This window comes from Cyprinus carpio, chromosome A15 (genome assembly GCF_018340385.1).
Source record: "Cyprinus carpio isolate SPL01 chromosome A15, ASM1834038v1, whole genome shotgun sequence".
In the NCBI taxonomy this organism is placed as follows: Eukaryota; Metazoa; Chordata; class Actinopteri; order Cypriniformes; family Cyprinidae; genus Cyprinus; species Cyprinus carpio.
The window spans coordinates 18,549,145-18,575,204 of NC_056586.1; the positions used below are offsets into that span (position 1 = coordinate 18,549,145).

Below are 26,060 nucleotides of genomic sequence, written 5' to 3' on the forward strand. Positions count from 1 at the left end.
AGCAACAATACAGTTAAAATAACTAAATAAAATCACACAATGGAAAATTAGTGACAACAATAGCCCTCACGTGGAAAAAAAAAGAAATAATAAAAAACACACACACACACACACACACACATTGTCTCTTTGCAAATGGATTTGTTGTGAATAGCAAGCCTGCAACACTTAAACACACTCTTACTCTGTCTTTCACTCTCTCTCTTTGCCAGTAATCTTTCTCTCTATGCGAGAAAAACAGCCTCTAAATTTAGCATCAGATTTATCATGCGGTAGCAGAGGCTCCAGCGAACCAGAGGGCGGAGAGAATGCAACCAAAGGAGGCGTCGCCTCTGAGGGGGGTGTCCGTTGCTAGTCACATTCAAAGCCAATATAAAAAGGCTTGGGCCTGACAGCCGTAAACACACTGCAGTTAATAGATGCTCCTGCTTCCCTGACCTACCACGCACGTCAATCCACAGAGATACAGATGAGCGTATTAATTCCTTTTACAGAACTAAATAGGGACCTCACTAAGGTCCTCTATGGCATTGGTTATTTAAACTCCCAAAAAAGGGTCGCCAGTATGGAATTAAAAATAATAAAACTAAACTATATTCAACCACAGTTTAGATGATAAAATAAACGGGCTTGTCAGATTTAAAAGCAAGGAGAAAATGGAAAAATTGGTGTAAAAAAAAAAAAAAAGTCTACAGTATACCTGTCACTTTAACTACTAGCCAAATTAAACAAATATCTATATGGTCAGGTGGCTTGACATGTCTTCATTCTCAAAAACCATGAACAAAATTAGGAAAGGTAAACAGAAATATGACCCAGACTACATTTTATACAGGTTCACTCAAAAGAGGATAAACTACTTTGAGCAGAACACAATCGGTTTTGTGGCCAATTACAGGCTTGAGCATGAAGCTATTGAAATTCAAGACAGAAATCAAACTACTCAATTTTCCAATTCAGCCAATCTCAATGTTAATAATTTCACAATTTGTAGGGCCTATGCAGTTCATGGTAGCATCAATACATTTCAATTATTAATTTCAAAAAATTACTTTTGTATAATAAACAATTTTGGTTCTATTTGGGTTGCCTTCTGATTTCCTGAAACAAAACCAGTTCTACAAGGTACAAATTCTATCATCCCTGTAAATTGTAGTGGTTTGTGCACTGTATGTGGGACAAAACAAAACAAAAAAACAAAAAAAAACAAAAAAAACAAAGTAAAGAAAAAAAAATAAAATAAAAAAAAATGAGAGAGCAAACCAAATATAGCAACCTAAGTGTTTCTGAGTGGAAAGTAAAAAAGGTGCCCTTGCAGTAGGATGCTAAAACAATGAGCGAAAAAAAGGAGAGAAATAAAGAGAAACAGAAAAGAAAACATATCAGCCACCTGGTCAGATAAGTGGCCAAGCTGTGTGGAGGAGAGGAGCTGAGCACTGCAGTGAACTGAAGGACAATCATTGAACAAGGACATACACACGGCAGGTCACAAGAGCTTCAACGAGTCCAACAGCATTGCACTGATTGCACAGACTGCTCATTTCACAAACGCCCAGAGAGAAGCGGACAGAGAACGAGGCAAGCACAGCTTCCACAGTGTCAGAAATGTCAATATCCGACAAGTCAAAGTAGTAACAATGCAGGGAGAAAAATGTGTTTGACTGCAGTCTGCCCATCAAGGTCAAAAGGTCAGAAACATGCAGTAAATGGTTTTCCTAAAAAAAAATAAAAAAATAAAAAAATTTGAAATGCATGATATATGGGACCACACTGGTTATCAGCAGATTTATTTAAATGTATTGATATCAAACTATCAGGTCTGGGTCTGTTCATTTTCTGAATCTACAGAGTGGCATCAAGTTTCAGTGATTGAATAAACAAATAAATAAAATTACTCAAAGAACACCTCATTGATGACATTGTGAAAACCTACTACCATGCAGCAGGCAGGTTAGTATGAGGTTTCAGACAGGGAAAGACAGCGAGAGCCAGCAGGCAGCAGCACAGAGTTCAGATGTCAGAGGGTGGAGTGTGTGGGCCGATAGCCTCGGTGCTACATCAGTACTGTGCACAGGACACGGCAGGTAACCGCAGCATCAAAGAGAAGCACGCTGCAGCGTCGAATGGGCGGATTTGGAAGCTTGTCTGCTCCTACAAGGGCTCTAGCAGTCTTGGCAGCCTTCCACTCTGGGAGAAACCCTAAATGAAAGCTCTGGGTTGCTCCGTTCTGAGTTTGTCACAGTGTAATAACCTGTCTGAGCTGTTGACATGCTTCCAGGCCTGACAGCCCAAGGCAAAGTCAAAGCTGGCCTGAAGTAATATCATATTGTCTTATTCTGTAAGACTTTTATCAAAATCGAATAAAACTGAGGGCTGAGAAAGCAAATGTAATGAAGACAGCAATATGTGCAATCTGTGCCTCAAAATCTAAAGATTTCTACGCACAAGAACAGGTGAGTAATAACAAATTTTCACAAATTAGTTATTTTATGTTCACATTCTCCGTTAAAAGACCTTCAGGATGATGTATGATTTGTTGAAATCGGACAAAAAAAATGACTGAGCTACACCTGTTTGAAGTAGACAGAGTCAGCAAAGTCAATTCTGAGAAAAATCGAGTAAAAGTTTTCTTAACGTTCAAAAGCAAAATCACTGAGCAACACTGCATTCTTTTCCTCCAGTTCTTTTCTTAATAATAATTACTATATTGATAATCACAATATAGCTATTTATTTTATTTTATCTTTGTTATAAATGAGAACAGATGCAAAAAAAAAAAAAAAAAAAAAAACGTAGAACATATATAAGAAAAAAATAATGCATGACCTTTTTCATTTTACATATAAACAAAAGCATTCAAGTAAGAAAAACAACTAATCAAATGTAAAAATCCCTTTAGTCTGTTAATTACAAATAAACTGATTATTAAAACTACAAAAGCAGTTAAATCTGTGACTCCATCTTTTCCTTTATTGTTAGATTAACATTAACGAGACAGATGGCCTATATTAAGACCTACTGAAATGTACGAATCTAATATAATGTTACTCATCAGATGTTTTTCCCCAACAGTTCCCCAAACGTTCACGGCATAACAAATTATGTTGGCGTGAATACTTAAATACTGTAATTTTGTGTATACGTGTATATTTATTGGGATTGCACGCTGTCTCCTCTCAAAAAACGTACAAATAAAGGTTATTAAACTTCAGAAATTATTATTAGGTGCATTGGGATCACTAGACAAAGGCTTAATGAACTATTTTTTGTGAAAACCTCAAAATCGTCTAAAAAAAAAAAAAATCACTTTTTTTTTTTTGCATGTAGCTCAAAATTAGCCTGTGCGCATTCCGGCGCATTTTGCCAGCACAGGTCACGAATATGGAACATGGAAAACTTTATCCTATTTATTTACAGAATAGTTTAAATTCTAAAAAATTTTACTAATCAAACTTTATAAAAAATAATTAAAATAAAATAATCATTTAAATTATTTTGTAAAAATTCTAATTTAGATACCAATTAATTAATCAGAAATCAAATTGGACAGACACCCTGGTGGTCACTGTAAACATTTTAAAATACATACAAGTGTAAGCTTAGCACTAGTGTTAGAAAGGTTCAAAAAATACATTTGGTTCAGCTCACACAGTGTCTTTAGCTGGGAGGAAGAACACAACACCCTTTGTGTTATTGCTACTCTTTCTACTGAGTTAATGTCACCGTGCGACCTGGAAAGAAATATCAAGAAGAATCATGTGTTTTTAGAACTGGCACTAAGCCACTGTCGAAAACAGCAGCTACACAGAAAATTAACTTTTTACTTCACTTTCATACAGTTACAAAAGAAAGACAGAGCGATTTGCTATTGATTTGGCCATTTGTGAAAGGCCTGTGTGTATCAGTTTACTTCTGAATAGGCAGTGAGCCTGAACAAATGAGGAAGGAAGAACACCACAACAGCCAACATAAATATTTGCTGCCACTTTTCACGAATAGGGTATAAAAAAGGTCTTGAAACTCTTAAAAAAATAAAGTATGAGTGAAAATGATGTGAACTGATGTATGAAATGAATGATTCTTCTTTTCAATAAATGGCCAGTAAAAGGTGCACTTCAGAAAATGCTAATTGTAAAAAACTGGAAAAAAATACATAGTTATATATAAATACATAAAAAAATATATATACTCTGAGTGTGTGTGTGTGTGTGTGTGTGTGTGTGTGTGTGTGTGTGTGTGTGTGTGTGTGTGTGAGTATATATACATTCAGAAGTAAACTAACACTAAGTTCAACCACAGACACCTTTGGATTCAAATTTGCAACTGCAGAATACATTTTGACCCATCTCAGTCTATTCTCTGTTCTTTTGACTCGATGTGAGGCCTGTTGCCATACTCTCTAAAACAGGATTCAATTAGATCCCTCACATCCTGCTAATCAAAACAAATCAAAGGAAAAGCGGCATGTTCTCCGAGCCATGCTAATTTAGAGATGTGTCTTTTTGAGAAAGGAAATCTGGGGGGGGGGGGGGGGGGGGGGGGGTTGCAGTGAGTGGTGAGAATTTAAAGGGGTTTTGTCAATGGCCATGTCCTGAAGAGCTTGTTTCCTTCCCTTTCCTGCATGCCTGTTCTCCTCATTAGTGTCACTCAACAGCAGTTAGTGCTGGGCCGGCCACAGCGGTACTGAGCTTTCCTCTATAGGTCTCAAGCATGTGAACACACCAGCCATGCTTTCAGTCACCAGGCTTTACAAGAGGGGAAGACGGGGCTCTCAAAGATTCCTCAGAGAAAAAGAACAGGTAAAACTGGCACATTCAACATTATTTTGTCAGTTTCCACACCTTAAATACAACCTTACTTATCAGTGACAAGGGAAAAGTTGATCAGTGATCTTGGGTACTGCAATTTTTTTTAATATACATATTTTTTTAAGAAATTAATACTTATATTCAGCGAGGATTAATATCATGATATCCACAAAAATATTAAGCGGAAAAACTGTTTTCAACATAGATAATATTACAAAATATTTATTGAGCATGAAATCAGTATATTAGAATTATTTTTGAATTATTTCTGAATCATGTGACACTGAAGAACAGATAAATGGCTGCTAAAAATTCAGCTTTGCCATCGCAGGAATAAAGTACATTTTAAAATATATTAAAATATAAAGCAGTTATTTTTAATTTTACAATATTACTGTTTTTAACTAGATTTTTAATCAAATAAATACACCCTTGTTGAAATATTAAAAGTTCTTACTGACCCTAAATGTTTGAACAGTAGTGTATATAAGAAAATGCTTACTTTTACATTCCTATCCACACTGAAAAAGTCTATTTCAGCAACAATAAATTCACCAGACAACCCTTAAAATGTTAAGAAGGTCTTTACCTTTATATATATGAAAAAAAAACACTTGTTACTCTGCATACAAATAGCTTCTCATACCAATTAGAAATTGAATCATACATAATTGCTTGCTTAAGTTTTTTAATTATCAGTATAACATAAGAATGTTTGTTAAGCGTTTACAAATGTTAAAAAAAGCATTGGGAAAAAATGTGATTCAGTACAATATCACCTACAATACTCATCTACAATGTACATGATGTACCACCCAGCCAAGGGTGGTACAACACTTAATCCCTCTCAGTGCAATTGACAATGTAAACACTGGGTAAAAAAATATTTATTCTGCAGAATGAACAACTTTATATAACAGAGTTCACAAAAGGAACTATGCAAATGCAAAATTGCAAATAACGCTATTGAAACTTCAATAAATTAATGACATAGTCCATAGCCCTAGTGAATGGTTAACTATGAGGTGGATATTCATTCTTTCATTCTTTCTTTCTATCTCTAAATCCACAACCTTTCTTTTTACTTTTGTTGTTCCTTGCATCAAAACGTTTCATCATGGAACTTCCATGCAATGTTTACATCAAGCCACGCTGAAATCTACCTACAACAGATTTAAACAAGGCCCTTTTATCAAATCTGTTTTCTCAGCCCACAAGGGGAAAAAAAGCACCTGCGGAAAATTCAAAAGAGAGAAGGGACTGCTTTGCCAAGCTGTCAGCAAAGAACTATGCCGGCGGAAATGAAAGAAGCGATCAACGGAGCTCGTGAAGCCCGATTGAGCCATGCGTTATCCAGGCTTTTTAATTGGCGCTGGGGTTGTTTAGAGTTATTGGGCTCTCAGTGCCACTCTTCTCTCTCTCTCAGAGCGCGAGAAAACGTTTGCTGAGAGGTGGTTTCAACACTTTACACTGCACCACCTTTTGGACTTCATTAAAAACTTGGCCTGGAGTTTTCACACTTAGTCGTGTGCCTCTCCCTGAGAGCCCACACCACAGGACACGACAGCTTCGCTGTTTCGCAGTACACTAGGTGCAAATATTTTTACACACTCAAAAACTGACAAAGAGAGCGAGAGGGAGGGAAGGAGAGTGAGAGGAAAAACAGCACCATACAATGTAGGATGGAAAGGAAATAAAAAAAAAATACAAAGGTAAACTCAATTTCAGCTCCGACAAGCGCTCTCTCACTCTTCTGTAAAGTCCAGTTCTAGGCGGTTTGCAGGAAACATGAGAACTGGGAATGTAGCTTTTGCTCAGGCATTGTTTTGACAGCACTTATGGGCAGTAAATGCTAGGACATCTCCACTCAGGTTGGCTGTGTGTTGTGTTGCTAGAGCTGAAGGATAGCATTATGTTGTGTGCTAGGCCTTTTAACATGGTGGTACTTCAAGCATAGCTCCCATTTTTGTATATAATGTCACTCATTAGAATGATTATAACCACTGGCTTGGCAAAGATTGAGAGCCCTGTGAAATCAACTTTAAGGACCAGAAGGTGGTTGCTCTGAGCTTCGAATGCAAACTTATTATTTAATGTCTAACATTGTTTTGAACTAGTCTCTGCTAATATGACACAATATAATCTTTTAATGGCAGAAAAACCAGAGGCTGGCAGCCAGAGGCATGGAGAGCAAGCCCAGGGGGCAGATTCTAGTCGGTGGTACAGTTAAAACTACTTCTGCTAACCTACTAAGTGTCCCAAAAGGATTCTCGTCACTTCATAACGTTACGGTTGAATCACTGATGGCAGATGGACTATTCTGACGATGCTTTTTATACTTTCCTGGACCTTGACACTGTTATTTATTTGGCAGTCTATGGGACAGTCTCAAGCCTCCCTGTTTTCATCCAAAATATCTTAAACCGTGTTCCGAAGACGAACAAAGCTTTTACAGGTTTGGAACGACGTGGGGGTAAGTGAATAATGACAAAAATTTTGGGATGGAGTATGCCTTTAACTTATTTTGGACTGATGCATGCAACACCCGCTGAGTGGTATGAAACCGCTTGAAAGATCAAAGACAATTTAATATAACTCCGACTGGATTCGTCTGAAAGAAGAAAGTCATATACACCTAGGATGACTTGAGGTTGAGTAATTTATGGGCTAATTTTCCTTTTTGGGTGTACTAACCCTTTAACCCAGGCAAAACTTTTGACAGAATCTAAATGAATAGTATATAGCACCTCTTTATCCAGACAGCCAATATTATGGATTATAATATTCACTAACCAAAATGAATCATTATAGCCTTAAAGATAGTGCATGCATGATAAAATATAAATAGCCTATACGAAAATGCATTACAAAATGCAAATACCAGTAAATAAAATACTTACTGGTAACTCAAATTGCTTAACTAAAATGTTGTTAGGTAAAAAGCAATTGCATTTGCCTTATACAGGGCTCCAGAGTCGCTAAATCAGTCGCATTTACAACCAAAAATATTAATTTGCGAGTGACATTTTTTTGAGATTGCCAGAGACGACAAAAGCCCTATTTGCTTGGGATTAGTATTATCTGGGGACCTTGTGTGAGTTTGAAATTACCCCCACACATCTGAATTTCGTGTGGTGCATTCACACGGGATAAGCAAAGCCTGTGATTTTACTCAAATTTACTGACTTATCTCCCGGATACCCGGAGGTCAAGGCTTTGAGAGTCCCATTCTATGGTCAGGTTAGATGGATTTTAAAAAAAGAAACTAATATAGTTTCGTGCACTGTGTAATTTACATTTCACTAGGTTAAAATAATATCTCAAGCTTTATGCTTGATTTATTTGTAACACATTAACCTCAAAACCTTTTCAGCTTTCTCTTTCTGCAAATTGTATGGTGTAGCGATATGACAGAACCCAAAATACTAACAAACTACAACACAGCTCCATTTTTCGTGAAATATGGATAAAAAGGCTGTGCGCAACAAAAACCTCGAAAAATTATATACGACCTGCCAAATGCAGGCCAAATCACAGAGATGTCGATTCACACGGGACTAAAATTATCACAGGACCTCGGTGTTCGGCGAAATATGGTAGGTCATTTGTGGGGAATTTTTACCTTACAAATTACAGACATGGCCGATTCGCATGGGATTAAGATCACAGACAACCTCCGCAATTATTACAAATGACTGGAGGTCACCAGGTAATACTAATCCCGTTCGAATGGGGCTAAAGACTATAGAATACCCAAAACACGTCACTTGTATGGTTTTGAATGGGTGAAAATGCAACGCTCAACATGGCCACTCAATCTCAGGAAACCCTGCCTTCTGAATGAAAGAGCCAATCACTGATTGGTAAAGTCAGCGCATCACTGCAGCTGCCGTTAGAAGTCCCGGTTGCTATAGAAACAGTCAGCTTTCGGAGATGTGTGCTTAGGACTGCGCATGTGCACTGGCTGATCAAGCCTCAAAAATAAGCTTTTTATAATGCTATTTGAGCAAAAGAAACAACATTTATGACACAGTTGTTGTCAGATTTCTTTGGTGATTTCAAACATGAAATTTAATCATAAGCTTAGTGGACAGTTTTGGAGAATTTGATGTTTCCCTATACAAAGAGATAGGAGGCTGCACTTGCATACCCGAGAGGCATTTCAAAGATGGCCGCCGAGTGACACGACTTTAGTTCCCAGGACATCTACAAGAAGAATTAAAATGCTGAAGCAGTAAATGGAGGGGAGACATAAACACATGAAGGTATGACTGAAATGTTGAAGTGTTAAAAATAAAAAAATTAATAAAATAAAACACGTTTATTCTGTGGCACATAAAATAATTTGGTGGCTATTTTTGTTTCTTATAGGAGCCATCTAATTATCTAATTATAATATTTATTACAATAATTTTACAAATATTACATTTTTATGCTGCCGTAAATATATTTCAAAATAGTAACTTGACTGTAATTGAATTACTTTAAATAAAGGAAACAAGCTACAATGTGTTCCCAACACTTATCTAGTTACATGCAACAAAGTGACAATGATTTTTCTACAATTTTTCAACATTTTCAAGGACTTAAATAGCTTTGAAATTAATTATTTGGGAACGTAATGCTTCATACACAAATGTCTTTAAGATAAACAGAAGCACACTAAATTAGCAACTGGCGATGGAGCGGCTTCCAAACGTGATCAATGAGAAAGGACAAGAATGAGCAGCAAACAAATGGCCCATCACATACAGATGATCGTCCATCGCCTTACTGCACCTAGAGGCTTGTTAAAACCGCACTACAGCAGCTGGTAAAGCATCAGTAACTTGATTGGAAGGATTATGCAGCCTTAGGGTTGATGAAAATAACTGTCTTCTCAGAGGGCGATATCAGACCTGCGAAAATCCATTCACTTCCAAAAGTGGCCTCAATCCCAATATCAATTAAAATCTTGTCAGGACATGCAGAGCCATGTTTGGGAAAAGTAGTGTGAAACAACAAGCCCAATCACAAATATGGCGAAAAAGCAATCTCGCCCTCCGCCTGTGGTAAACTTCTGTGCTGTTGAACACAATCATTGCAAACACAAATCCCCACTTCTTTTAGTGTTTTTGTTGGGAGATAAAAAACTGCTCTATCATTTCATGGCGAGGATAGAAGGGCTATTCAGAGTTCTAAGTTCTATTGGCTACTTCCAAAGGTGCAATAATGCCTAGCCTATTGACAGGACATGGGAATAATAATGTATTTGCATTAAAGCTATTATTTGTCAATGTGCCTGGCTCTGAGCAAACATCCACAGGGCTGCAGTCTAACTGTTACAGGAGCCTGGCCGTATTAATACTACTATTCATCCCGTGTCCAACTTGAGCCAAGAAACAGCATTAGGCCCGGGGCCCTGCGGCCTGCATTTGGACCAGCCTCTCTGGCATGTGTAAGTGCGCGAGAGCGAGAAAAAGAGTGCACCTTTTCTCCTCCAATGAGTTCTGGATGAAGCAAAAAAGTTCTTTATATCAATTAGCCAGACAAGTGTGCAATAGACACCTGTCACCCCACGAGCCCTCCTCCCTGGCCTGGTCTGATCAAGGACCGTCTGCCATCCTGTTACACATCCGTTCTAAAAAAAAAACCTAGGATGATCTCAGATCGGTACACCTTTCCACTTGGGTGAAAATACTGGTGGCCCGTATCTGGGCCAGGGGGGCTGTCCCAGCTCTGCCTGAGAGGCCAAGCAACGGCTGCACGGCAGACACAAAATCTGGGGCACAGACCATCTGGCTGACAGTGCAGTCTGAAGTGAAGAGGCAGTCGGAAGTTTGTTGCCAACATGGCTAACAGAAGCAGGACATTAGATACCATAAAATCACACACATACACACACACTAGGGCTGGGCGGTATATCGAGTTTGTACAATATATCGATATTTTCTTTATAAGCGATTCGATATGAAGCAATACCGTTTATACAGATATACAGTAGTTTGATACGAGCGCAATATAGCGGAGGACACAGACTGAGCTGCTACGGAGAAAGTGCATAATACAATTTGTTCCAAACATGTGACAAGCTTCATATTAAGGCCTTTAAAAACTGGTAAGACATAGTTTATAGTTTCGTCTGGCATATTAGTTTAAGCAGCTCGGCCCGTCATATTCTCTGACAGAAAGGCTGCGTGTACCGCTGACAGACACTAGGCTACTCGCACCGTTTAATGTGTTTGAGATGTGCTGTCTTCCTGAATGCATAACTTACATTTCATAGGTATATTCTCCATCTGTAAATTTTAGAAGGCCATGGAAATATTTCAGTTTTTCTGTCAGGAGTGCCTGGGATGAGCGCATGCGCTCCAAACAGACAGAGCTCAATTAAATAGGAGCGCAATAATTCTGACTAAAATAGACCTTTCGATGAATATTTTTAGTTGAACGATAAATGAGACATAGAATTTTAAACCAACAAGTCTATTTTTATGATAGCACTGACTGTAATGGGGTAATAAAAATACCCTAACACAACTCTGTGCTTTTGTTCTCATTTATTTTAGTGTAGTGAATTTAACTTCTGCTTTAAAAGCTTTATTTTTGTTTTTAGATTGCAATGTTACAATGTCTATATACTAACATTTCACATGAAAAAGGACTTATTGCCCTTAGACATTATCTTTCGTTACGCGAGGACTCCAGTCCACCATCAGACTTTATCATCGAGATGTCTTCGTACCTTTTGAAATATAATTATTTTAGTTTTGATAAGGATTTCTTTCTTCAGATAAGTGGGACAGCAATGGGCTCGAATTTTGCCCCCGAACTATGCCAATCTATTTATGGGTCTTTTTGAAGAGAGTTATGTATTGAATACAGAAAATAATCCTTTCTATTCAAAGATCATCAAATGGTATAGATACATTGACGATATTTTCTGTATCTTTTTGGGTGATCACGATGAGGCTCGAGAATTTGTGACATATTTGAATAGCTTGGTTGACGACTTGGATTTTACTTCTGAAATTAATTCGTCTAGAGTACACTTCCTGGATATGTGGATACAGAAGAACGAAGGCAGTTTGCCAACTACTTTGTACACAAAAGAGACCGATCGTAACACACTTTTACTCGCTACCAGTTTTCATCCGACTTTTTAAAAAAAAAGGACTGCCTAAGAGTCAGTTCTACAGACTGAGGAGGATTTGTTATTCTGATTCCGATTTTATTGAGAAATCGAAAATCATGAAAAATAAGTTTTTGAATAGAGGTTATCCTTTAGATTGGATTGATGAAGGATTTAATACAGCTTTTAAAAAGACGCGGCGGTCTGAAATTGCTAAAAAAGAAAACAAGAAAAACGAGAAAGTATTCTTTTGCTTGTATTACAACACATTCACCTAAGTCTTACATGATAAAATCTATTTTTTTAAAAAACACTGGCATTTGTTGTCTTCTGATTCGGAGTTGAGCGATATTTTTAGACATCCTCCTTTGATTGTATACAAACGCGCTAAGAATTTAAAAGACAGTTTGGTACATGCTCGGTTTCAGAGCGTTAGCCCTCGTGCATCTCAGAGTCTACTTAGTCCCATACAGAAGGGCAATTATCGTTGTGGGAATTGTGCTCAGTGTAATAATACTTTTAAAACATCAACTTTTTGTCATCCTAGAACGGGCAAAAAAATATAGCATCAAATCTGTGATTACTTGTGTTTCCACTCATGTAGTGTATTTGATTCGTTGTCCTTGTGGTATAGGCTATGTGGGAAAAAACGTCACGTCAGTTGAAACAAAGAATTAGTGAACATAAGAGTTCAATAAGAAGAAAAGATCTAAGTTATCCAGTTGCGGTACACTTTTTAACTTTGAATCATGACGTAACCTCTTTACGTTTTTGTGGGATTGAAAAAGTAACTTTGCCACCTAGAGGTGGAGACATTGAATTACTTCTACAAAGACGCGAACTGTTTTGGATTTACACCCTCCAAACTTTATCACCTATGGGTATGAACGATGAAGCATTATTTAATGTAATGCTATAGTCATGCAATTGTTTTGAATGAGGTGTTCTTTTCCACTATGTATTCATGATGAGTTTGAGTGACTGTGGAACCTGACTGATTGTTATAACTGTTTAGAATTACAATTTGATGCTGTTTGATGACGATGTGTTGATTATGTGTTTTAGATGAATTTGTTAACCTATAGGTGATCTGGATTGTTGTAACTATAACAACTGTTTATGATGCGGTGCTAATTATATACTCCCAATGAGTTTAATTATTTGCAGATGGAACTCTGTTAATTGGTCATGTGTTTATCTTAAAAGAGATGAATTTGAACATTTGTATACTCCTGATGAAGGTCGTGTGACCGAAACGTTGTGTGATTAAAAATTTATTTTGCAAGTTAAGATAGTGTGCGGGAGATCCTTATATGTTTATACGACCCACCAGGTCTTATTTTTTCTACGCACCTATTACTTACAGGTGTGCGATGGAGTTCGTTCACTAATGTTACAATGTTAAAATGAAATGTGATTTTAACCCTTTTTTGCACATAATATAAAGGCTTATATGGTTACATTTACTTTATTTGTTTTCATAGCCTTTAATATGTATTGTTTTGTTGGACAACATTGGGCGGTAAGTGAAATATATATTTATTAAATACAGATTTTTTAAATCCAAATGCAAAAACGAAAATACAGAGATATATACCGTATATCGCAAATCTGCCAAAAAATACCGAGATATGAATTTTTGCCCATATCGCCCAGCCCTAATACACACAAACGGCTATACAAAGAAAATTTTATTGTTGAGACAAGATTCAAAAATGAGGGATTTAATGCTCTGAATTCCACAGCTGAGGGCAATATTCTCCTCTAGTTTTTTTTTAGAAAAAACATCTTCTCTAATGATCTTACATGCAAGCAGTGATGCTAAAAAAGGTAAGTTAATCACCACCCCACCTCATGCCCCCAAAAAGGAAAAAAAACTTCACGCTCAACAAGGCAGCGATAATTCAATATTTTCTCCATGATAGTTCTTCAAGTTCATACCCAGCCATGCTAATTAAAAAAAAATCTGAATTCCTCACATTTGAAACAACAATTAAACAGTCTCTCCTTGTACTATGACACAGAGAAGTCATAGTTAGCCTGGTAAATAACTCCAGCCAGACTACAACAGACCATAACATAACAGCTACAACTCCAACTCAACTTTGCTCTATCAAAGGACAAATTCAGCGAAAAACATTCACCCTCTCACTCTATTAACAAATACGCAGCAGACTTGCAAATGCAAAGTGGCTCGGCATGAGACAGCAAAAGCAAACAGCTCTTACCTTGGGTTGAGCGCGTCTTGGAAAGGCAACTTTAGGATCAATCTAAATGAGACAAGGAAGAAAAGAAAGAAATATGAGAAAACTGAGCTTGTGATACTGTTATGTGAAGAGGAAAATTAGAAAATATTAGAAAAAGCCGGCAATGCGCTGCGACTACTCGATAACCTTCATGGAAATTATAGCATTAATCATGATGCAATGCTCCATGTCTCATGTGTAATCTCGCCTAGTTATTACACGCTGGTTGCATGAGGCCTGTGTATGACAAAATCGAATAAAACCTTACACAGGTTAGAGCATAATTACTTGATTACAACATAAATAAACAGGTGGCATTATATAACACACCGGAGATAATTCAAAGACTCGCTGAAGAAGTGCTTGCAGCCTCGGGGAGGTCAAGTCGACATGGCAGGAGGTGTTCTAGTGAGCGCTGTAGATTTGCAGAGAATCAAGATCAATACATCCACAACCTCCTTCCCCCTGAGGGATTATCATTATTATTGGTGACTCTCTCCTCCGCTGTACCACACTGTACGAGGGGTTACTGCTCTACCTATAATGCATTTTCGTATACAATAGGGCATCACTAGGTTTATTGGTTAGATAAGCTATATTATTTGATTTTATTTTATTACAAATGAAATGTAGTTTTGCACACATCGTGATTAAGAGTGTGTGTAATTTACATAAACCGCTGGGGTTCTGAACCAGCATAATGATTCATTCTGGATATTAATAATAGTTAATTCCCCAGAGGAGTAAAATAACAACATAAATGTGTCAATTGCAATCAAGACTTTTTTTCTCTCTCTCTTATTGATCTTTGCATCATTATACATTTTTAATACTGCAAAATATGGATGATTCTAATGCTAAAAGGGAAAAATCAATTTAAAAGATTGTGTCATTAATGATAAACAGGTATTATTGATTTCCACTAGCTGGCTTGTTAGACTTCATCTTAGTGAACATCACTTATTTATTTTAAACACTCAAATAAAGATTTTACATAGTGGAATAAGTGAGCTGCTGTTGTGCAAGATGTTTGCTTTGGCCATTTAAACATTCATAGACTAAAACAACAGTCCTGCTTTTTAGCACACAGGCCAAAAGCTTGGGCAGCCAGAGCAATTGAAGGATAGCATGGTAGATAATCATGCATGTGAGAACAAAAACAGTTCAAAGACTTGCCTCTGCACTCTCATTAAATGGAAAAATAACTCAAGGGAAAAAGATCCATTAGTGCTATACTGCTCTTGAATTTACCACATGTCTGAATGCTTTGTCACTTTTTATAAATGATAAGAAAAAGAAAAGCAGAATTGTCAGATGTGGTAGCATGCAAAAGAAAAAAACAATAAACATGTTTTGGTGGAATACGAAGTAGGGGGTCTTCTGGTAAATTAATTTGACCTAAACATAATTGCAATATGTACAGCAAAAATAAATAAATAACATAAATAAAACCTTTCTGGTGGGAAATTATGCTGTTGTGTTATATTTTAATTCATCCAGAAAAGTGTTTAATCTAAGACAAATTGCTTTGAGAGGAACCGGCAGCAGTCTTTCAGTTGTCAAAACACAATGCGATTCTCACCCCAGGTTTTCAGAATTGCAGATTACACAGCTTTTAATCAAATGTGAAACAAGTGTGTCAAGAATATCTCTGTACAAGTTTTCTTTGGTCCATTTACACTCTTCAAAAGTGACAAAAATATTGGACAGGAAATTGCAAAAAAGTGGAAAATAGAAAATGCAATAAAAATGTAGGTGTCTGGACTGAGGGATAACACTGCAGGTACTTCTAAACTTCTAAATGAAGCAGGTACTTAATTTATTTCGAAATAAGCCAACTATACACATATACACAAACACACACACACATATATTTATATCATTGCATCAAGCAATCATTGTCTATCTTCAATATAACATCCATATGAAATGCAAATGTATAAAATATATGAATATCTATATGGGTATTACATTTTTTGGATATTACATGAATATTATTGCTAGTAGTAAATTATATATATGTGTGTGTGTGTGTATGTGTGTGTGTGTGTGTGTGTGTGTGTGTGTGTGTGTGTGTGTGTGTGTGTGTGTGTGTAAAATCGCAAAAAAAAAAAAAAAGAAACCGGTGGTGGAGAGGTAAAGATCAAGCCTTGATGATTTTAAAGCAGTAATATTTCATAGGCCTAATAGCTCTTCTATTATAGACATCTATTATAGACATGTGCAATTTAAATTTGCTCTTATAAACCACCACCAGTGCAACTTCCTCACAGCTCCTGGTCTCCAGTTGGAGCTGAAACCCCAGAGTCATGACACAGCCACCCCAACCCTGACGATGACATCACTACTGAGAGTTCAGTAATCCCTGCTTTAGCACCAACCGCTACTGTCCACATGATCTCAATCCTGGATATATCACTGCTAACGCTACCTTTCTTTTTTTCCCCTCAGCCATTCAAGAGCATTTAAACGTCAAACCTTGACCCACTCGTAACTAAGAATACTAAAAATTATACATGTGCCATGATTATCTAATTGAAACAGCCCTACTTTTGATGTCCAAATTACGTTTTCCACTAGTGCAAAACTGACATATACAATGTAATATTATTTTATTAATCAGATAGAAATGTTCTCCCTCCTAAAGGCTTACATCAGTCAATTCCAAACTGGCAGAGAGAGACATAATGAATAGCACACCTGTATTTTTAACAGATTTAGGGCGAATATTCACCGGCTGTGCTAAATTATGATTCAAAATTAATATTTGTCCAATTGCTGGATTTAAGCAAACAATCATCAGTAATCTACCCGCAGCTTTAGGTGGGTAATAAACAATTTAACAGGTTAATCTGCTGTTGACCAAATTAGCCACCTGATCTTATCTAATCAGTGCAACTTGTCAGTGAACCTTAGTTTGTTATTTTACATCTTTACGCACACAAATTATTCTTAAACCGGCGATAATAAATGTTAAATAAAAGAAGTTTTTAATATTAACATACATCTTCCCTTATTTGTGTGTGTGTGTGTGTGTGTATATATATATATATTTTTTTATTTTTTTTTTATTATTCCAACTTATCTTGAAATTTTTATTTTTATTAGAAAGGGTCTATGTTTAACAAAACATATTTACAACAGTGATACTAGCAAATTGCCAACTCACCTAGTAACAGAAAAATAATTCTAATCCCATTTTATCACAGAATTACACATTTTTAAAGGAAAGCACTGGGAATCCCAATACACAGTGTTCTGGGAGAAGAGTATTAGCCACAAAATTCCTGAGGGAAGCAATGAACCTCTGTGAAAGCCTTTAAATACAGTCCGTCTCTTGATATGAACTTGCAGCAACATGGCATCCTGCCGCATCCATTAAAATAAGTCAGTGAAGGCGGTATTTGTCCACACCCTAGCTATCCCAAATAAAAGGCTCTTTCACTCTGGACTCCTACAGGTAACTAGCAGCTGCATCTACAAACAGGAAACCATGACTTTATACATAACAAAAAGAAAATAGAATCCATATTAACTTTAATGATACAGCGTCTGCTTATCCTGGGGTTCACTGTCCCATGAAAATCTAAATGTATTTCAGCTTGGATTTAGATTAGGTTGAAAAAGGCAAACCTATTTCTTGCTGACAGAAATGTACGTATGACTCAGTTTGCACAGTTACATGGCCAAGGTAAAATAATACAAATAATATTATATAAATACACAATATTTTCCAGATTTTACTCCTATTCCCAAATAAAAATGCTTAAGAAGAATCCATATTATATAAAATGTTATAATATAAATACTATAGTAAATATAAAATAATCCTAACCTCTACAGGTAAAAAACACTTCAAAATGTTTTTAAAAATTAGAATCTTTATTTTAAAAATATACAAAAAAAATCGTATTACATACTCCAAACTTTAAGTTTACTCCAAGTTTTCATATTACAAGCACCTTTTAATGTCGAAACAACAGCAAACTCCAGGCATGAATAAAACAACTGAAAAATAAATAAGAAAACAAAATAATAATTAATAATTAATGACACATTAGGAAATAAACTAAATGCACAACACTTAAATGTATAATAATGTAATAGTGTACACCAGTACACACACTAACCTGAACCGCAAACGACAAAGTATCAACATAAGTCTAAATATACTATGAAAATACAAAAAGAAACAAATTTGAGCAAATTAGTTTACTATGTAAATCATGCACGTAAAACATTTCTAGCTCAGCAAGGTTTACACTGAACTAATGCACGCATCCAAAATCCATCCTTGCCCTAGAAACATCCGGAGCTCTGTCTGGAAAATTCAGTCATGAACAAGAGTGCAAAACACTACGTCATACATTGCAAATCTTATGTCACAAGATGCGCTGAACACAGCTGGAGACACGATCGAACAACACCGCAGGTAATTAGTCCCTTCTTGCCCCATACCTTGATGAGGTTTAACCCTTTGCTCCCCAGTCCCAGTTTGGCAAGCAAGGGGTTAATCCTGTTGAGGCATGTGAGGAAGACAGGACTAATTATCCGGCTACTTATTTATGTCAAGTGCCCCGCTGTTGTGTGTGTGGTACAATGACAAATACTGCGGGGTGCCTCGAGCCGGGAAGGGATATGATAGGGAGACTGCTTGTCTTTTCACCACTGAATAGTCACAGATACAAGCATGTTTAAACAGCACTTCACAAAACATAAACGCACATAGTAGGGAACGTACCGTCTTTGAATCTAATTCGTGATGGGGTTGAGCTAGGACCTTATCTACACTGGCTGCATCCGCAAACGTAACGAAGCCAAATCCCCTGGAAAACAAAACAAACAAAAACACAGACATACATTAGGACCTGGCAGCAATGCGTTACACATGTCTGACATATCCATTCTATTCTATTATTAAATGTTACATGACCTTCAATATCTAAAACATTTACAATAACATGCTGTCTTAGAAATACAGTGTGTCAATGACAAAAAGAGTACGGCAGGTTGCACAAAAATAAAAATTCTGTCATCATTTACTCACCCTCGTGTCGTTCCAAACCTGTATGACTTTCATTCGTCTGAGGAACATAAAAGAATGCGCAGAATGACAGCTTCAGTCACCGTTCACTTTCATTGAATATGGGGGAAAAGATGCAAATAAAAGTGAATGGTGACTGGAACTGTCAGTCCCTAACATTTCCTTTCGTGTTTCACAGAATAAACAATGACAGAATTTCCATTTCCTCGTGAAATATCCCTTTAATATATCCACACTATTATATTATTTAGCAAGAATTTGGTTGTCGAAACATATCAGATAAACATTTGCATAACACGATACCTTAGAAATACAGTTTGTCAAGGGCACATAAGGACTTTTAACGCCACACTTAATCCTGGGTTAGTCTCTTTTTGAACCCTGAGTAAAAGCCAGTTACCTTAAGTTGAGAAACGTTTCAAACTTATAATCTGAAAGGTTTTCAGCAAATCTTTTAACCGTCCGTTATGAAAATCTAATACATATACCCGAGTTGTTTAGCAACAGACAACCAATCATAAACGGCTTCGGGGCTTCGCTCATTAAATATTCATACGCATTACACAGTCGCGGAAACTTTCACGCGCTGCTTAATTTAAATGTTTGCGGGAAACTATTTTTTATTATTATTATTTATTTATTTTTGCGGTACGTTTCAGAGGATGAAAGGACACTAGAAAGAATCTGCGCAGCGACATTTCTACTGATATTAAAACAGGTCGCGTGTTAGCGTCCAATCAATGTTTTAATCCTCATGAATATGCAAATTAAGCTGCTAACGTACAGTAAAAAATCTGACAGCTCAGGGTTAATTACTAACCCATGGTAAAGTATGAACAGTGTGAAACACGGAACAAAATAACCCAGGGTTAAGAATGACAATTTCAAGTGAGAAAAACCCACTAACGTTCCAATGTCAAAGCCAAAACACATGCAACCGCATTACAGCGTTCGGTTTATTAAAGACATTAGGTTTAACACGAAGAATCCCAAATCAAATGTCAAACTGTATCCTGTCCACAAACACACCGAGCCAGTCGCCTCAACAGCGCAAGGGCAAAATCGACAATTTATCGCTTAGAAATAAAAACCTCAATGTGTTAAGAGACTACAAAAACAAACAAACAAACAAAAAAAAACATTGTATTTTTTTTACCTGGAGCGTTTTGTCGTGGGATCTCTCATCACCATACATTCTCTGATTTCTCCAAATTTACTAAAATAGTCTCTAAGGCTGTCTGTGAAGCAAAACAGAAAGAAAAGAGCGCACATGAGCAAAGCATTCGCGCGTTACACACCAGTTTGTAAATTAAACGCCCCCTGGATGTCTAACAGGGGTCGAATAGAGGACTTCAAATGACGGCACATATCCCGCACAGCGCGCCAGGCTGGATACAATGAAAGAAACACAACACAGCCCGACAAACGCGTGCAAATGACAGCCAACCATCTGTCTCTTACCTGGTGAAGTTTGCCAGCTGAGGCCACCGATAAACATTTTACTGTAAGGGGAAAACACAGCAGAAGTGAGTCCAGATGTCAGATCGGCCATTTTGACGTGTAGCTAGCGACAAAAAAAGCAGAGCTAAACGAAGGCAAAGCAGAGCGGTGTGTGTTTACTGAGCCCCGGCGGGCTGTGCTCTCTAATATACATCAAACAAAGGTGTAGTAGTTGCGTGCACCCGGAAGAGCGTTTTTAAAACATGCTCACTGGAGAAAAACACACAAGGAAAAAAGTCAAGTGCTGTCAGCGTTGGCTCTGACTTACCCCGGGTCGTGTTGCGAATCGTTAGGGCTTCCAGATGTGGCTTGGCTCCCGTCTCCCTCCATGGCTAACCCAACTATGGCCAGTAACTAACACACACACTGTCAGAGCTAAGAGAATATTACTGAGCCGGGAATGCGAGCGTCACACGTGGGATCAGCTCTGCCTGGCTCCCTCCCCCTCCCGTCCTTCCATTGACGTCATTAGCATGGCCCCGCCCACCCGATGCCCAGAGCATGAGGATCAGATCACATCGCATCGCTTTTATTGTCACATCACCGTAGACGCACGAGCGTAGCGGCAGCCTGAGGTCTACCGAGCGTACACTTGTAGAAATGAAAGACGTGATTGTAAACAGTGCTACAGAAAGTGATAAACTGATACATCTGAATATGATTTCCAAGGTCCAGAGAAGAATTAGCAGTGCAGTGATCTTTTTCTAATAGTATTTTTCATTGCACCCCAAGACAGAGAAATATTACATCACAGATAATATTAATAGTCACTGATTAATTTTTAATAGCCTGCTTCTTTCCATAGAGAATTCATAACTTACCTTCTGTTTGTTTTGAGTTGTTCAAACATGTCCAAAAAGCAAGTAGGACATAAATTAATTTACAGATATCCTTGTTTGATTAAATCAGTGGAGGGTTTAATTTCCCCCCCAAATCTTCTGGGTTTACAAATAACTGTATTTGTTATTGTGAACTAAATATTAGATTGAGAAATCACATTTAAGTTGCAATCACATTTGTAACATGCCATATCATGCACTAATGACGAAATGACTTTACGAACAATATAAAAATACATTTTCAAAATTTTTTAAAACATTTTACAATACTAATTTGGTTTTTATACTTCAAAAATTCATGCTTAATTCAATGTTGCTTCCCATTTGCTTGTAACTGATTGAGACTATTACTAGCAATTTCTAAGTGAAAAATGTTCTGCACCAATTTTTGTTCAGTATAATGTACAAAATACAATATACATACAATAAGGTGATCAAATCTAACAGCAATAAACACCTAGTCACTGACCGAAGAAAATGTGCTTTGAACACAAGCACATCATAAATCGATATTTATAGTCACATTCTGAAGCACTCATGCAAATATTATGTATGATTATTGTTTTCCACTGATGTGTATACTAGTGACTGTACAGAATACACCTCCTTTGGTGAGACGTTCAATTTGAAATATCTGAGCTATCACACACCACCTGAGGGTCTGTGGACCCCTTGACTTCTGCAAAATGCAGTTTTACACATCAATTTCAGTCATGCTACAGCGATTGCTGTTTATTTCCTGCAGCTCTGTTTGAGAGAGGCTCTGTGGCCCTAAGACACCTCATCATTCTTCTGTTTCCCCCTTTTTTTGTTCTCTATACCTATACCAATTCATATTTCCTCTTCTCACCCCTCCTGCTAAAGATAGCTTCTGAACAACAGTCAGAACTCTAAGTAAAGAGCCCACATAAAGCCAGTGTCCAGAGGAGGGAGGCTGAGATGCTCTTGATTGGCAGGTGAACCCGCTGTCTCACCTCACTGCCTAACAGGCAGCTTGTTGGTAAACTGACACACGGATACCTATGGGGCACAACCCAGAAAACGAAACATCTCTCTCCCCTCTCAGTTTATTCTCTCTCGGGCTTTGAGCAAGACAAGACCACCGTTTTTAAAAAGAAAAAGATAAACAATGTGTCAAAATTACTTTTGTTTTCAATGTAAAAGTTTTTATTGACATTACTAATTCTAATAAGTATTAATAATTATCATTATCAGCTGAAATTGAGCTCCCTTCTGCTCTTGGCCCGAAATGTCATTTCTGTTAAGTTCAAATATGCATCACCACTGCCGTTCCATTTCATCGTAATTCAATACGTAATTAAATTTCTGATAGGCTTTGGCAGAACATTTTACAGGGTATTTAAGATAATCGAAATGACATAATTTCATAATAGGATTTGATAGGCATAAAGGTAGGCAAAATAGTTTATTCAGCACAGTTGCCTTTCATTTTGGAAGAAAGTACAAAATAGCATTTAATCTGACCACCTGAAAGCATGTTGTGTTTTATGTCTTGTCATTTCTCTGGCATTACAATGAGGCGCGTTGCCAGATCTTCACAACTGGGCCGTCAAAGGGGGCTGTTTTTACAATCATGGCTCATTGAGATTTGACATAATTGAACAGGAAATTACTGTTTGGAGCAAGGTTTTAAATATCTACATGATGTCCCGAGTGTTTCATAGCATAGAAGCCTGAAAGAGCATTTAGGGATATGTTTATTATGAGGCCAAACCTTTACTGGTTCATTAAAGAACACTGTGGACCTCATTAGACCTTTTATTAGTGTATCATTTACTTGTTAGAATTGTATTACCAGCAGCAGAATAAGCTCAAAACATTTTTGACACCTTTAATTGTCTGATCGCACAAAAAACAAATCTATTCATGTACATTTTGCCGTGTAGATCAGCCATAAAATCATCTACATAATAAACACACCGCTGCCATCAGGCATCAGTTTCATACGCTTATGAATTTTACCATTCACCATATGCATATTCATGTTGCTTGTGACATAAACAGAGACACGGCTGTCGGGTTTGATGAAATGAAATTGAAATTCAACTTTAAAAGAAACACACATCAAGAGGATATTTAAATCTACACATTTGCATTCGCCGGTTTTGAAGGCACGCTTTATTAATGCCACAACCCTCGCCATTATTAAGTTAAATCTAATGTCTCTAGAAATCCATTAAGTCTTCAAAACAGCACAGAGAGACATCTGAACTGAAAACCCTTATTAAAGACTAGACAAAGTGCACAACACAGATCTGTCCAATTAGAGCCTGTGCATTTTGCAATTAGAGAGAAAAATATAATGTGGCAAACATTGCCTAACATGGCCAATTCGACAATGGAGTTAGAAAATATCTGCTCAGATCTTTAAATGGATAATTAGAGAGATAATACTTCATGTTTAAGAAACAGTTTTAATGGAGGTTGAAATAATAAAAAATGGAGTCTCATCACGTTGTCGCTTTTCAAAGCAGCGTTTCCGGTTTTTATAAATGATTATAAAAATTCTTCAATTTGATAAATTTTCGAAACCCAGGATGATCACTATTAAAAAAAAATGAAGAACTATATAAAATGTCTTGCCATTTTGGCACTAAAAACCCTTGTTTTGTCATTCTGAATGGTACAAATATAGTCACTATTTAAAATGGCAACCCTTTTTTACAAGCATTTTTTAGGAGGGACAAAAATGAAAATAACCTACAGAGACAACCCAATTTATGGTTGCTAATTTCTAATTGGCTGGTCCACTACTCTTCCTTTCTGTTTTAATTGATAAATGTTCCACATTCCTGATAATTCTGATTACTTCATTGGTTGATTTTAAATTAGATTTTTAAAAAATGTAATTTCCAAGAATTCCAATTACCTCACTGGGGGAGTGCATTTAAAGAATTTATTTTATTTCCATCCTTTTTTTTTTCTCTTTTGTTAAGCATTTATAACTAAAATTGTTCTGAAATCAACAAGTGATACTAGTTTCCCTTTTTTAAATTTCTAATTTAGTCTGTGTGGATTTAAAAATAGTTTCTTATTATAAATCAAACATTTAACTCAAAAAGCCTAAAATGATTAAAATCACTAAGACTAATTGGGAAAAGGATGAATCAAAACACCTCTGAAGCAAATCAAATCATCAATTGATCATCAATTGTGTTACTGACATGGTCAGTATGTAAATTACAAATAAATAAATAGTCCTGTCACATCATCACTAAATGAGCATTGAGCACTTCCTCAATCACGTTATCTGATGTGCATTATCATGTCACATGAATTGCTGTTTCTTATCACATCCAAACATCCATTTCTGTTTTGTTTCCCTGCACAGATTGTTCCACAATCAACATTTGGCTGTTGCTTTATTTACAGAAATGTGGGTTCGACAAATCTGTCATATTTTCACAAGCCCAATATAGCATTTGAGCTACTGTGCCCCTGTCAGTATAATGAGATGCCCACAGCTAATGCTCCATTTAGGCCATGTGCAGTAAACTATATTCAAATTCAAATCTGGATCTTTCCTCCTTTATCCACACCTGTACACATCAAGGAATGTAACAAAAAAAGGCCACTCAGAAAAGATGTTAGCGGTCATTCTAATGATCTGCCATCAAAGTTATTGGCACACGCTACAAAGCAGACGCTTTATTCATCAGCCGCTCGAGAAGCTACGCACAAACAGAGGCTGTGCTGTACACACAAATTCACATCAGTGCCGAGCAGATGGTGTCAGTAAAAGGAGAGTTGCTGAGGGCCCTTTACATGCTTTTATGTGAACCTTCAGTTACTTAACTCGATGTCTCCAAGTGTCTGTCTTTTTGTCATATGTCACTGTTCCTCACAGATTTTGTTGAGGATGCCAGAGACAAGTGATGCGGCGGTCATGCGGCAAGCATAAACTTGTGTGTCAAAGAAAAAAATATTTATTAGGATGCTTTTTCTTAGCATTATTTTCAAATAAAGATAAACTGTTGCTGGGGGAAAAAATAAATAATGTATATAGTTTTTTTTTTTTTTTTTTTTTTTGCTTTACATAGAAAAATATCAAACCAAGCATCATTTATTTTGAATAAAACACTTTTGTGAGTTATACTAATTGCATTAATTTCAAATGTCAGAATGTTTTTGGGACCACTGTTTTGAGCAAATGTAAAACCATTTGTATAAACATATCCATTGTCTTATAATTTAAAACCTTGCAAATCTCTTTTTGTGAAAAGTTTTGCTTGAAAAGTGTTTAATTCAAAATAAATGATATCTGGTTTGATATTTTTCTGTGTAAAGCAATGACCTTTCTGTTTGTTAAGGTGTTTTAAATACTTTTAGAGCCGCTGTATCTGTTCAAAAGGTGTTTTAGAAGCACCGATATCAAGGCTCAGCGTGTTTTAAAATCAATTTGCTCCTTGGACTGTATTAATGAAAGGATAAATCAGCCTTAAGCCTTGATGGTCAGGTATCAGATTACTTTGAAACGCTTCCGAATCGCCC

The 26,060-nt window shown here is 36.8% G+C and overlaps 1 protein-coding gene and 1 long non-coding RNA gene across 2 annotated transcripts in view; both read right to left on the minus strand.

Moving 5' to 3' along the window:
- Nucleotides 1-21,178, minus strand: part of LOC109103307 (RNA-binding protein Musashi homolog 2) — a 169,299-nt gene extending 148,121 nt beyond the window's left edge. The window contains exons 1-5 of the mRNA XM_042771336.1: nucleotides 20,978-21,178; nucleotides 20,671-20,711; nucleotides 20,366-20,447; nucleotides 18,907-18,991; nucleotides 14,148-14,189 (exon numbers count right to left, since the gene is read on the minus strand). Coding sequence (XP_042627270.1) covers nucleotides 14,148-14,189; nucleotides 18,907-18,991; nucleotides 20,366-20,447; nucleotides 20,671-20,711; nucleotides 20,978-21,039 — 312 coding nt within the window. The 5' untranslated portion in view covers nucleotides 21,040-21,178. The remainder of the gene's footprint in view (nucleotides 1-14,147; nucleotides 14,190-18,906; nucleotides 18,992-20,365; nucleotides 20,448-20,670; nucleotides 20,712-20,977) is intronic.
- On the minus strand, nucleotides 18,029-18,900 carry LOC122147722. Its single transcript, XR_006161791.1, has 2 exons — nucleotides 18,382-18,900; nucleotides 18,029-18,173 (listed from the first exon to the last, which is right to left on the minus strand). It is a non-coding gene; the product is annotated as an uncharacterized LOC122147722 (long non-coding RNA).
- Nucleotides 21,179-26,060: the final 4,882 nt, after the last annotated feature.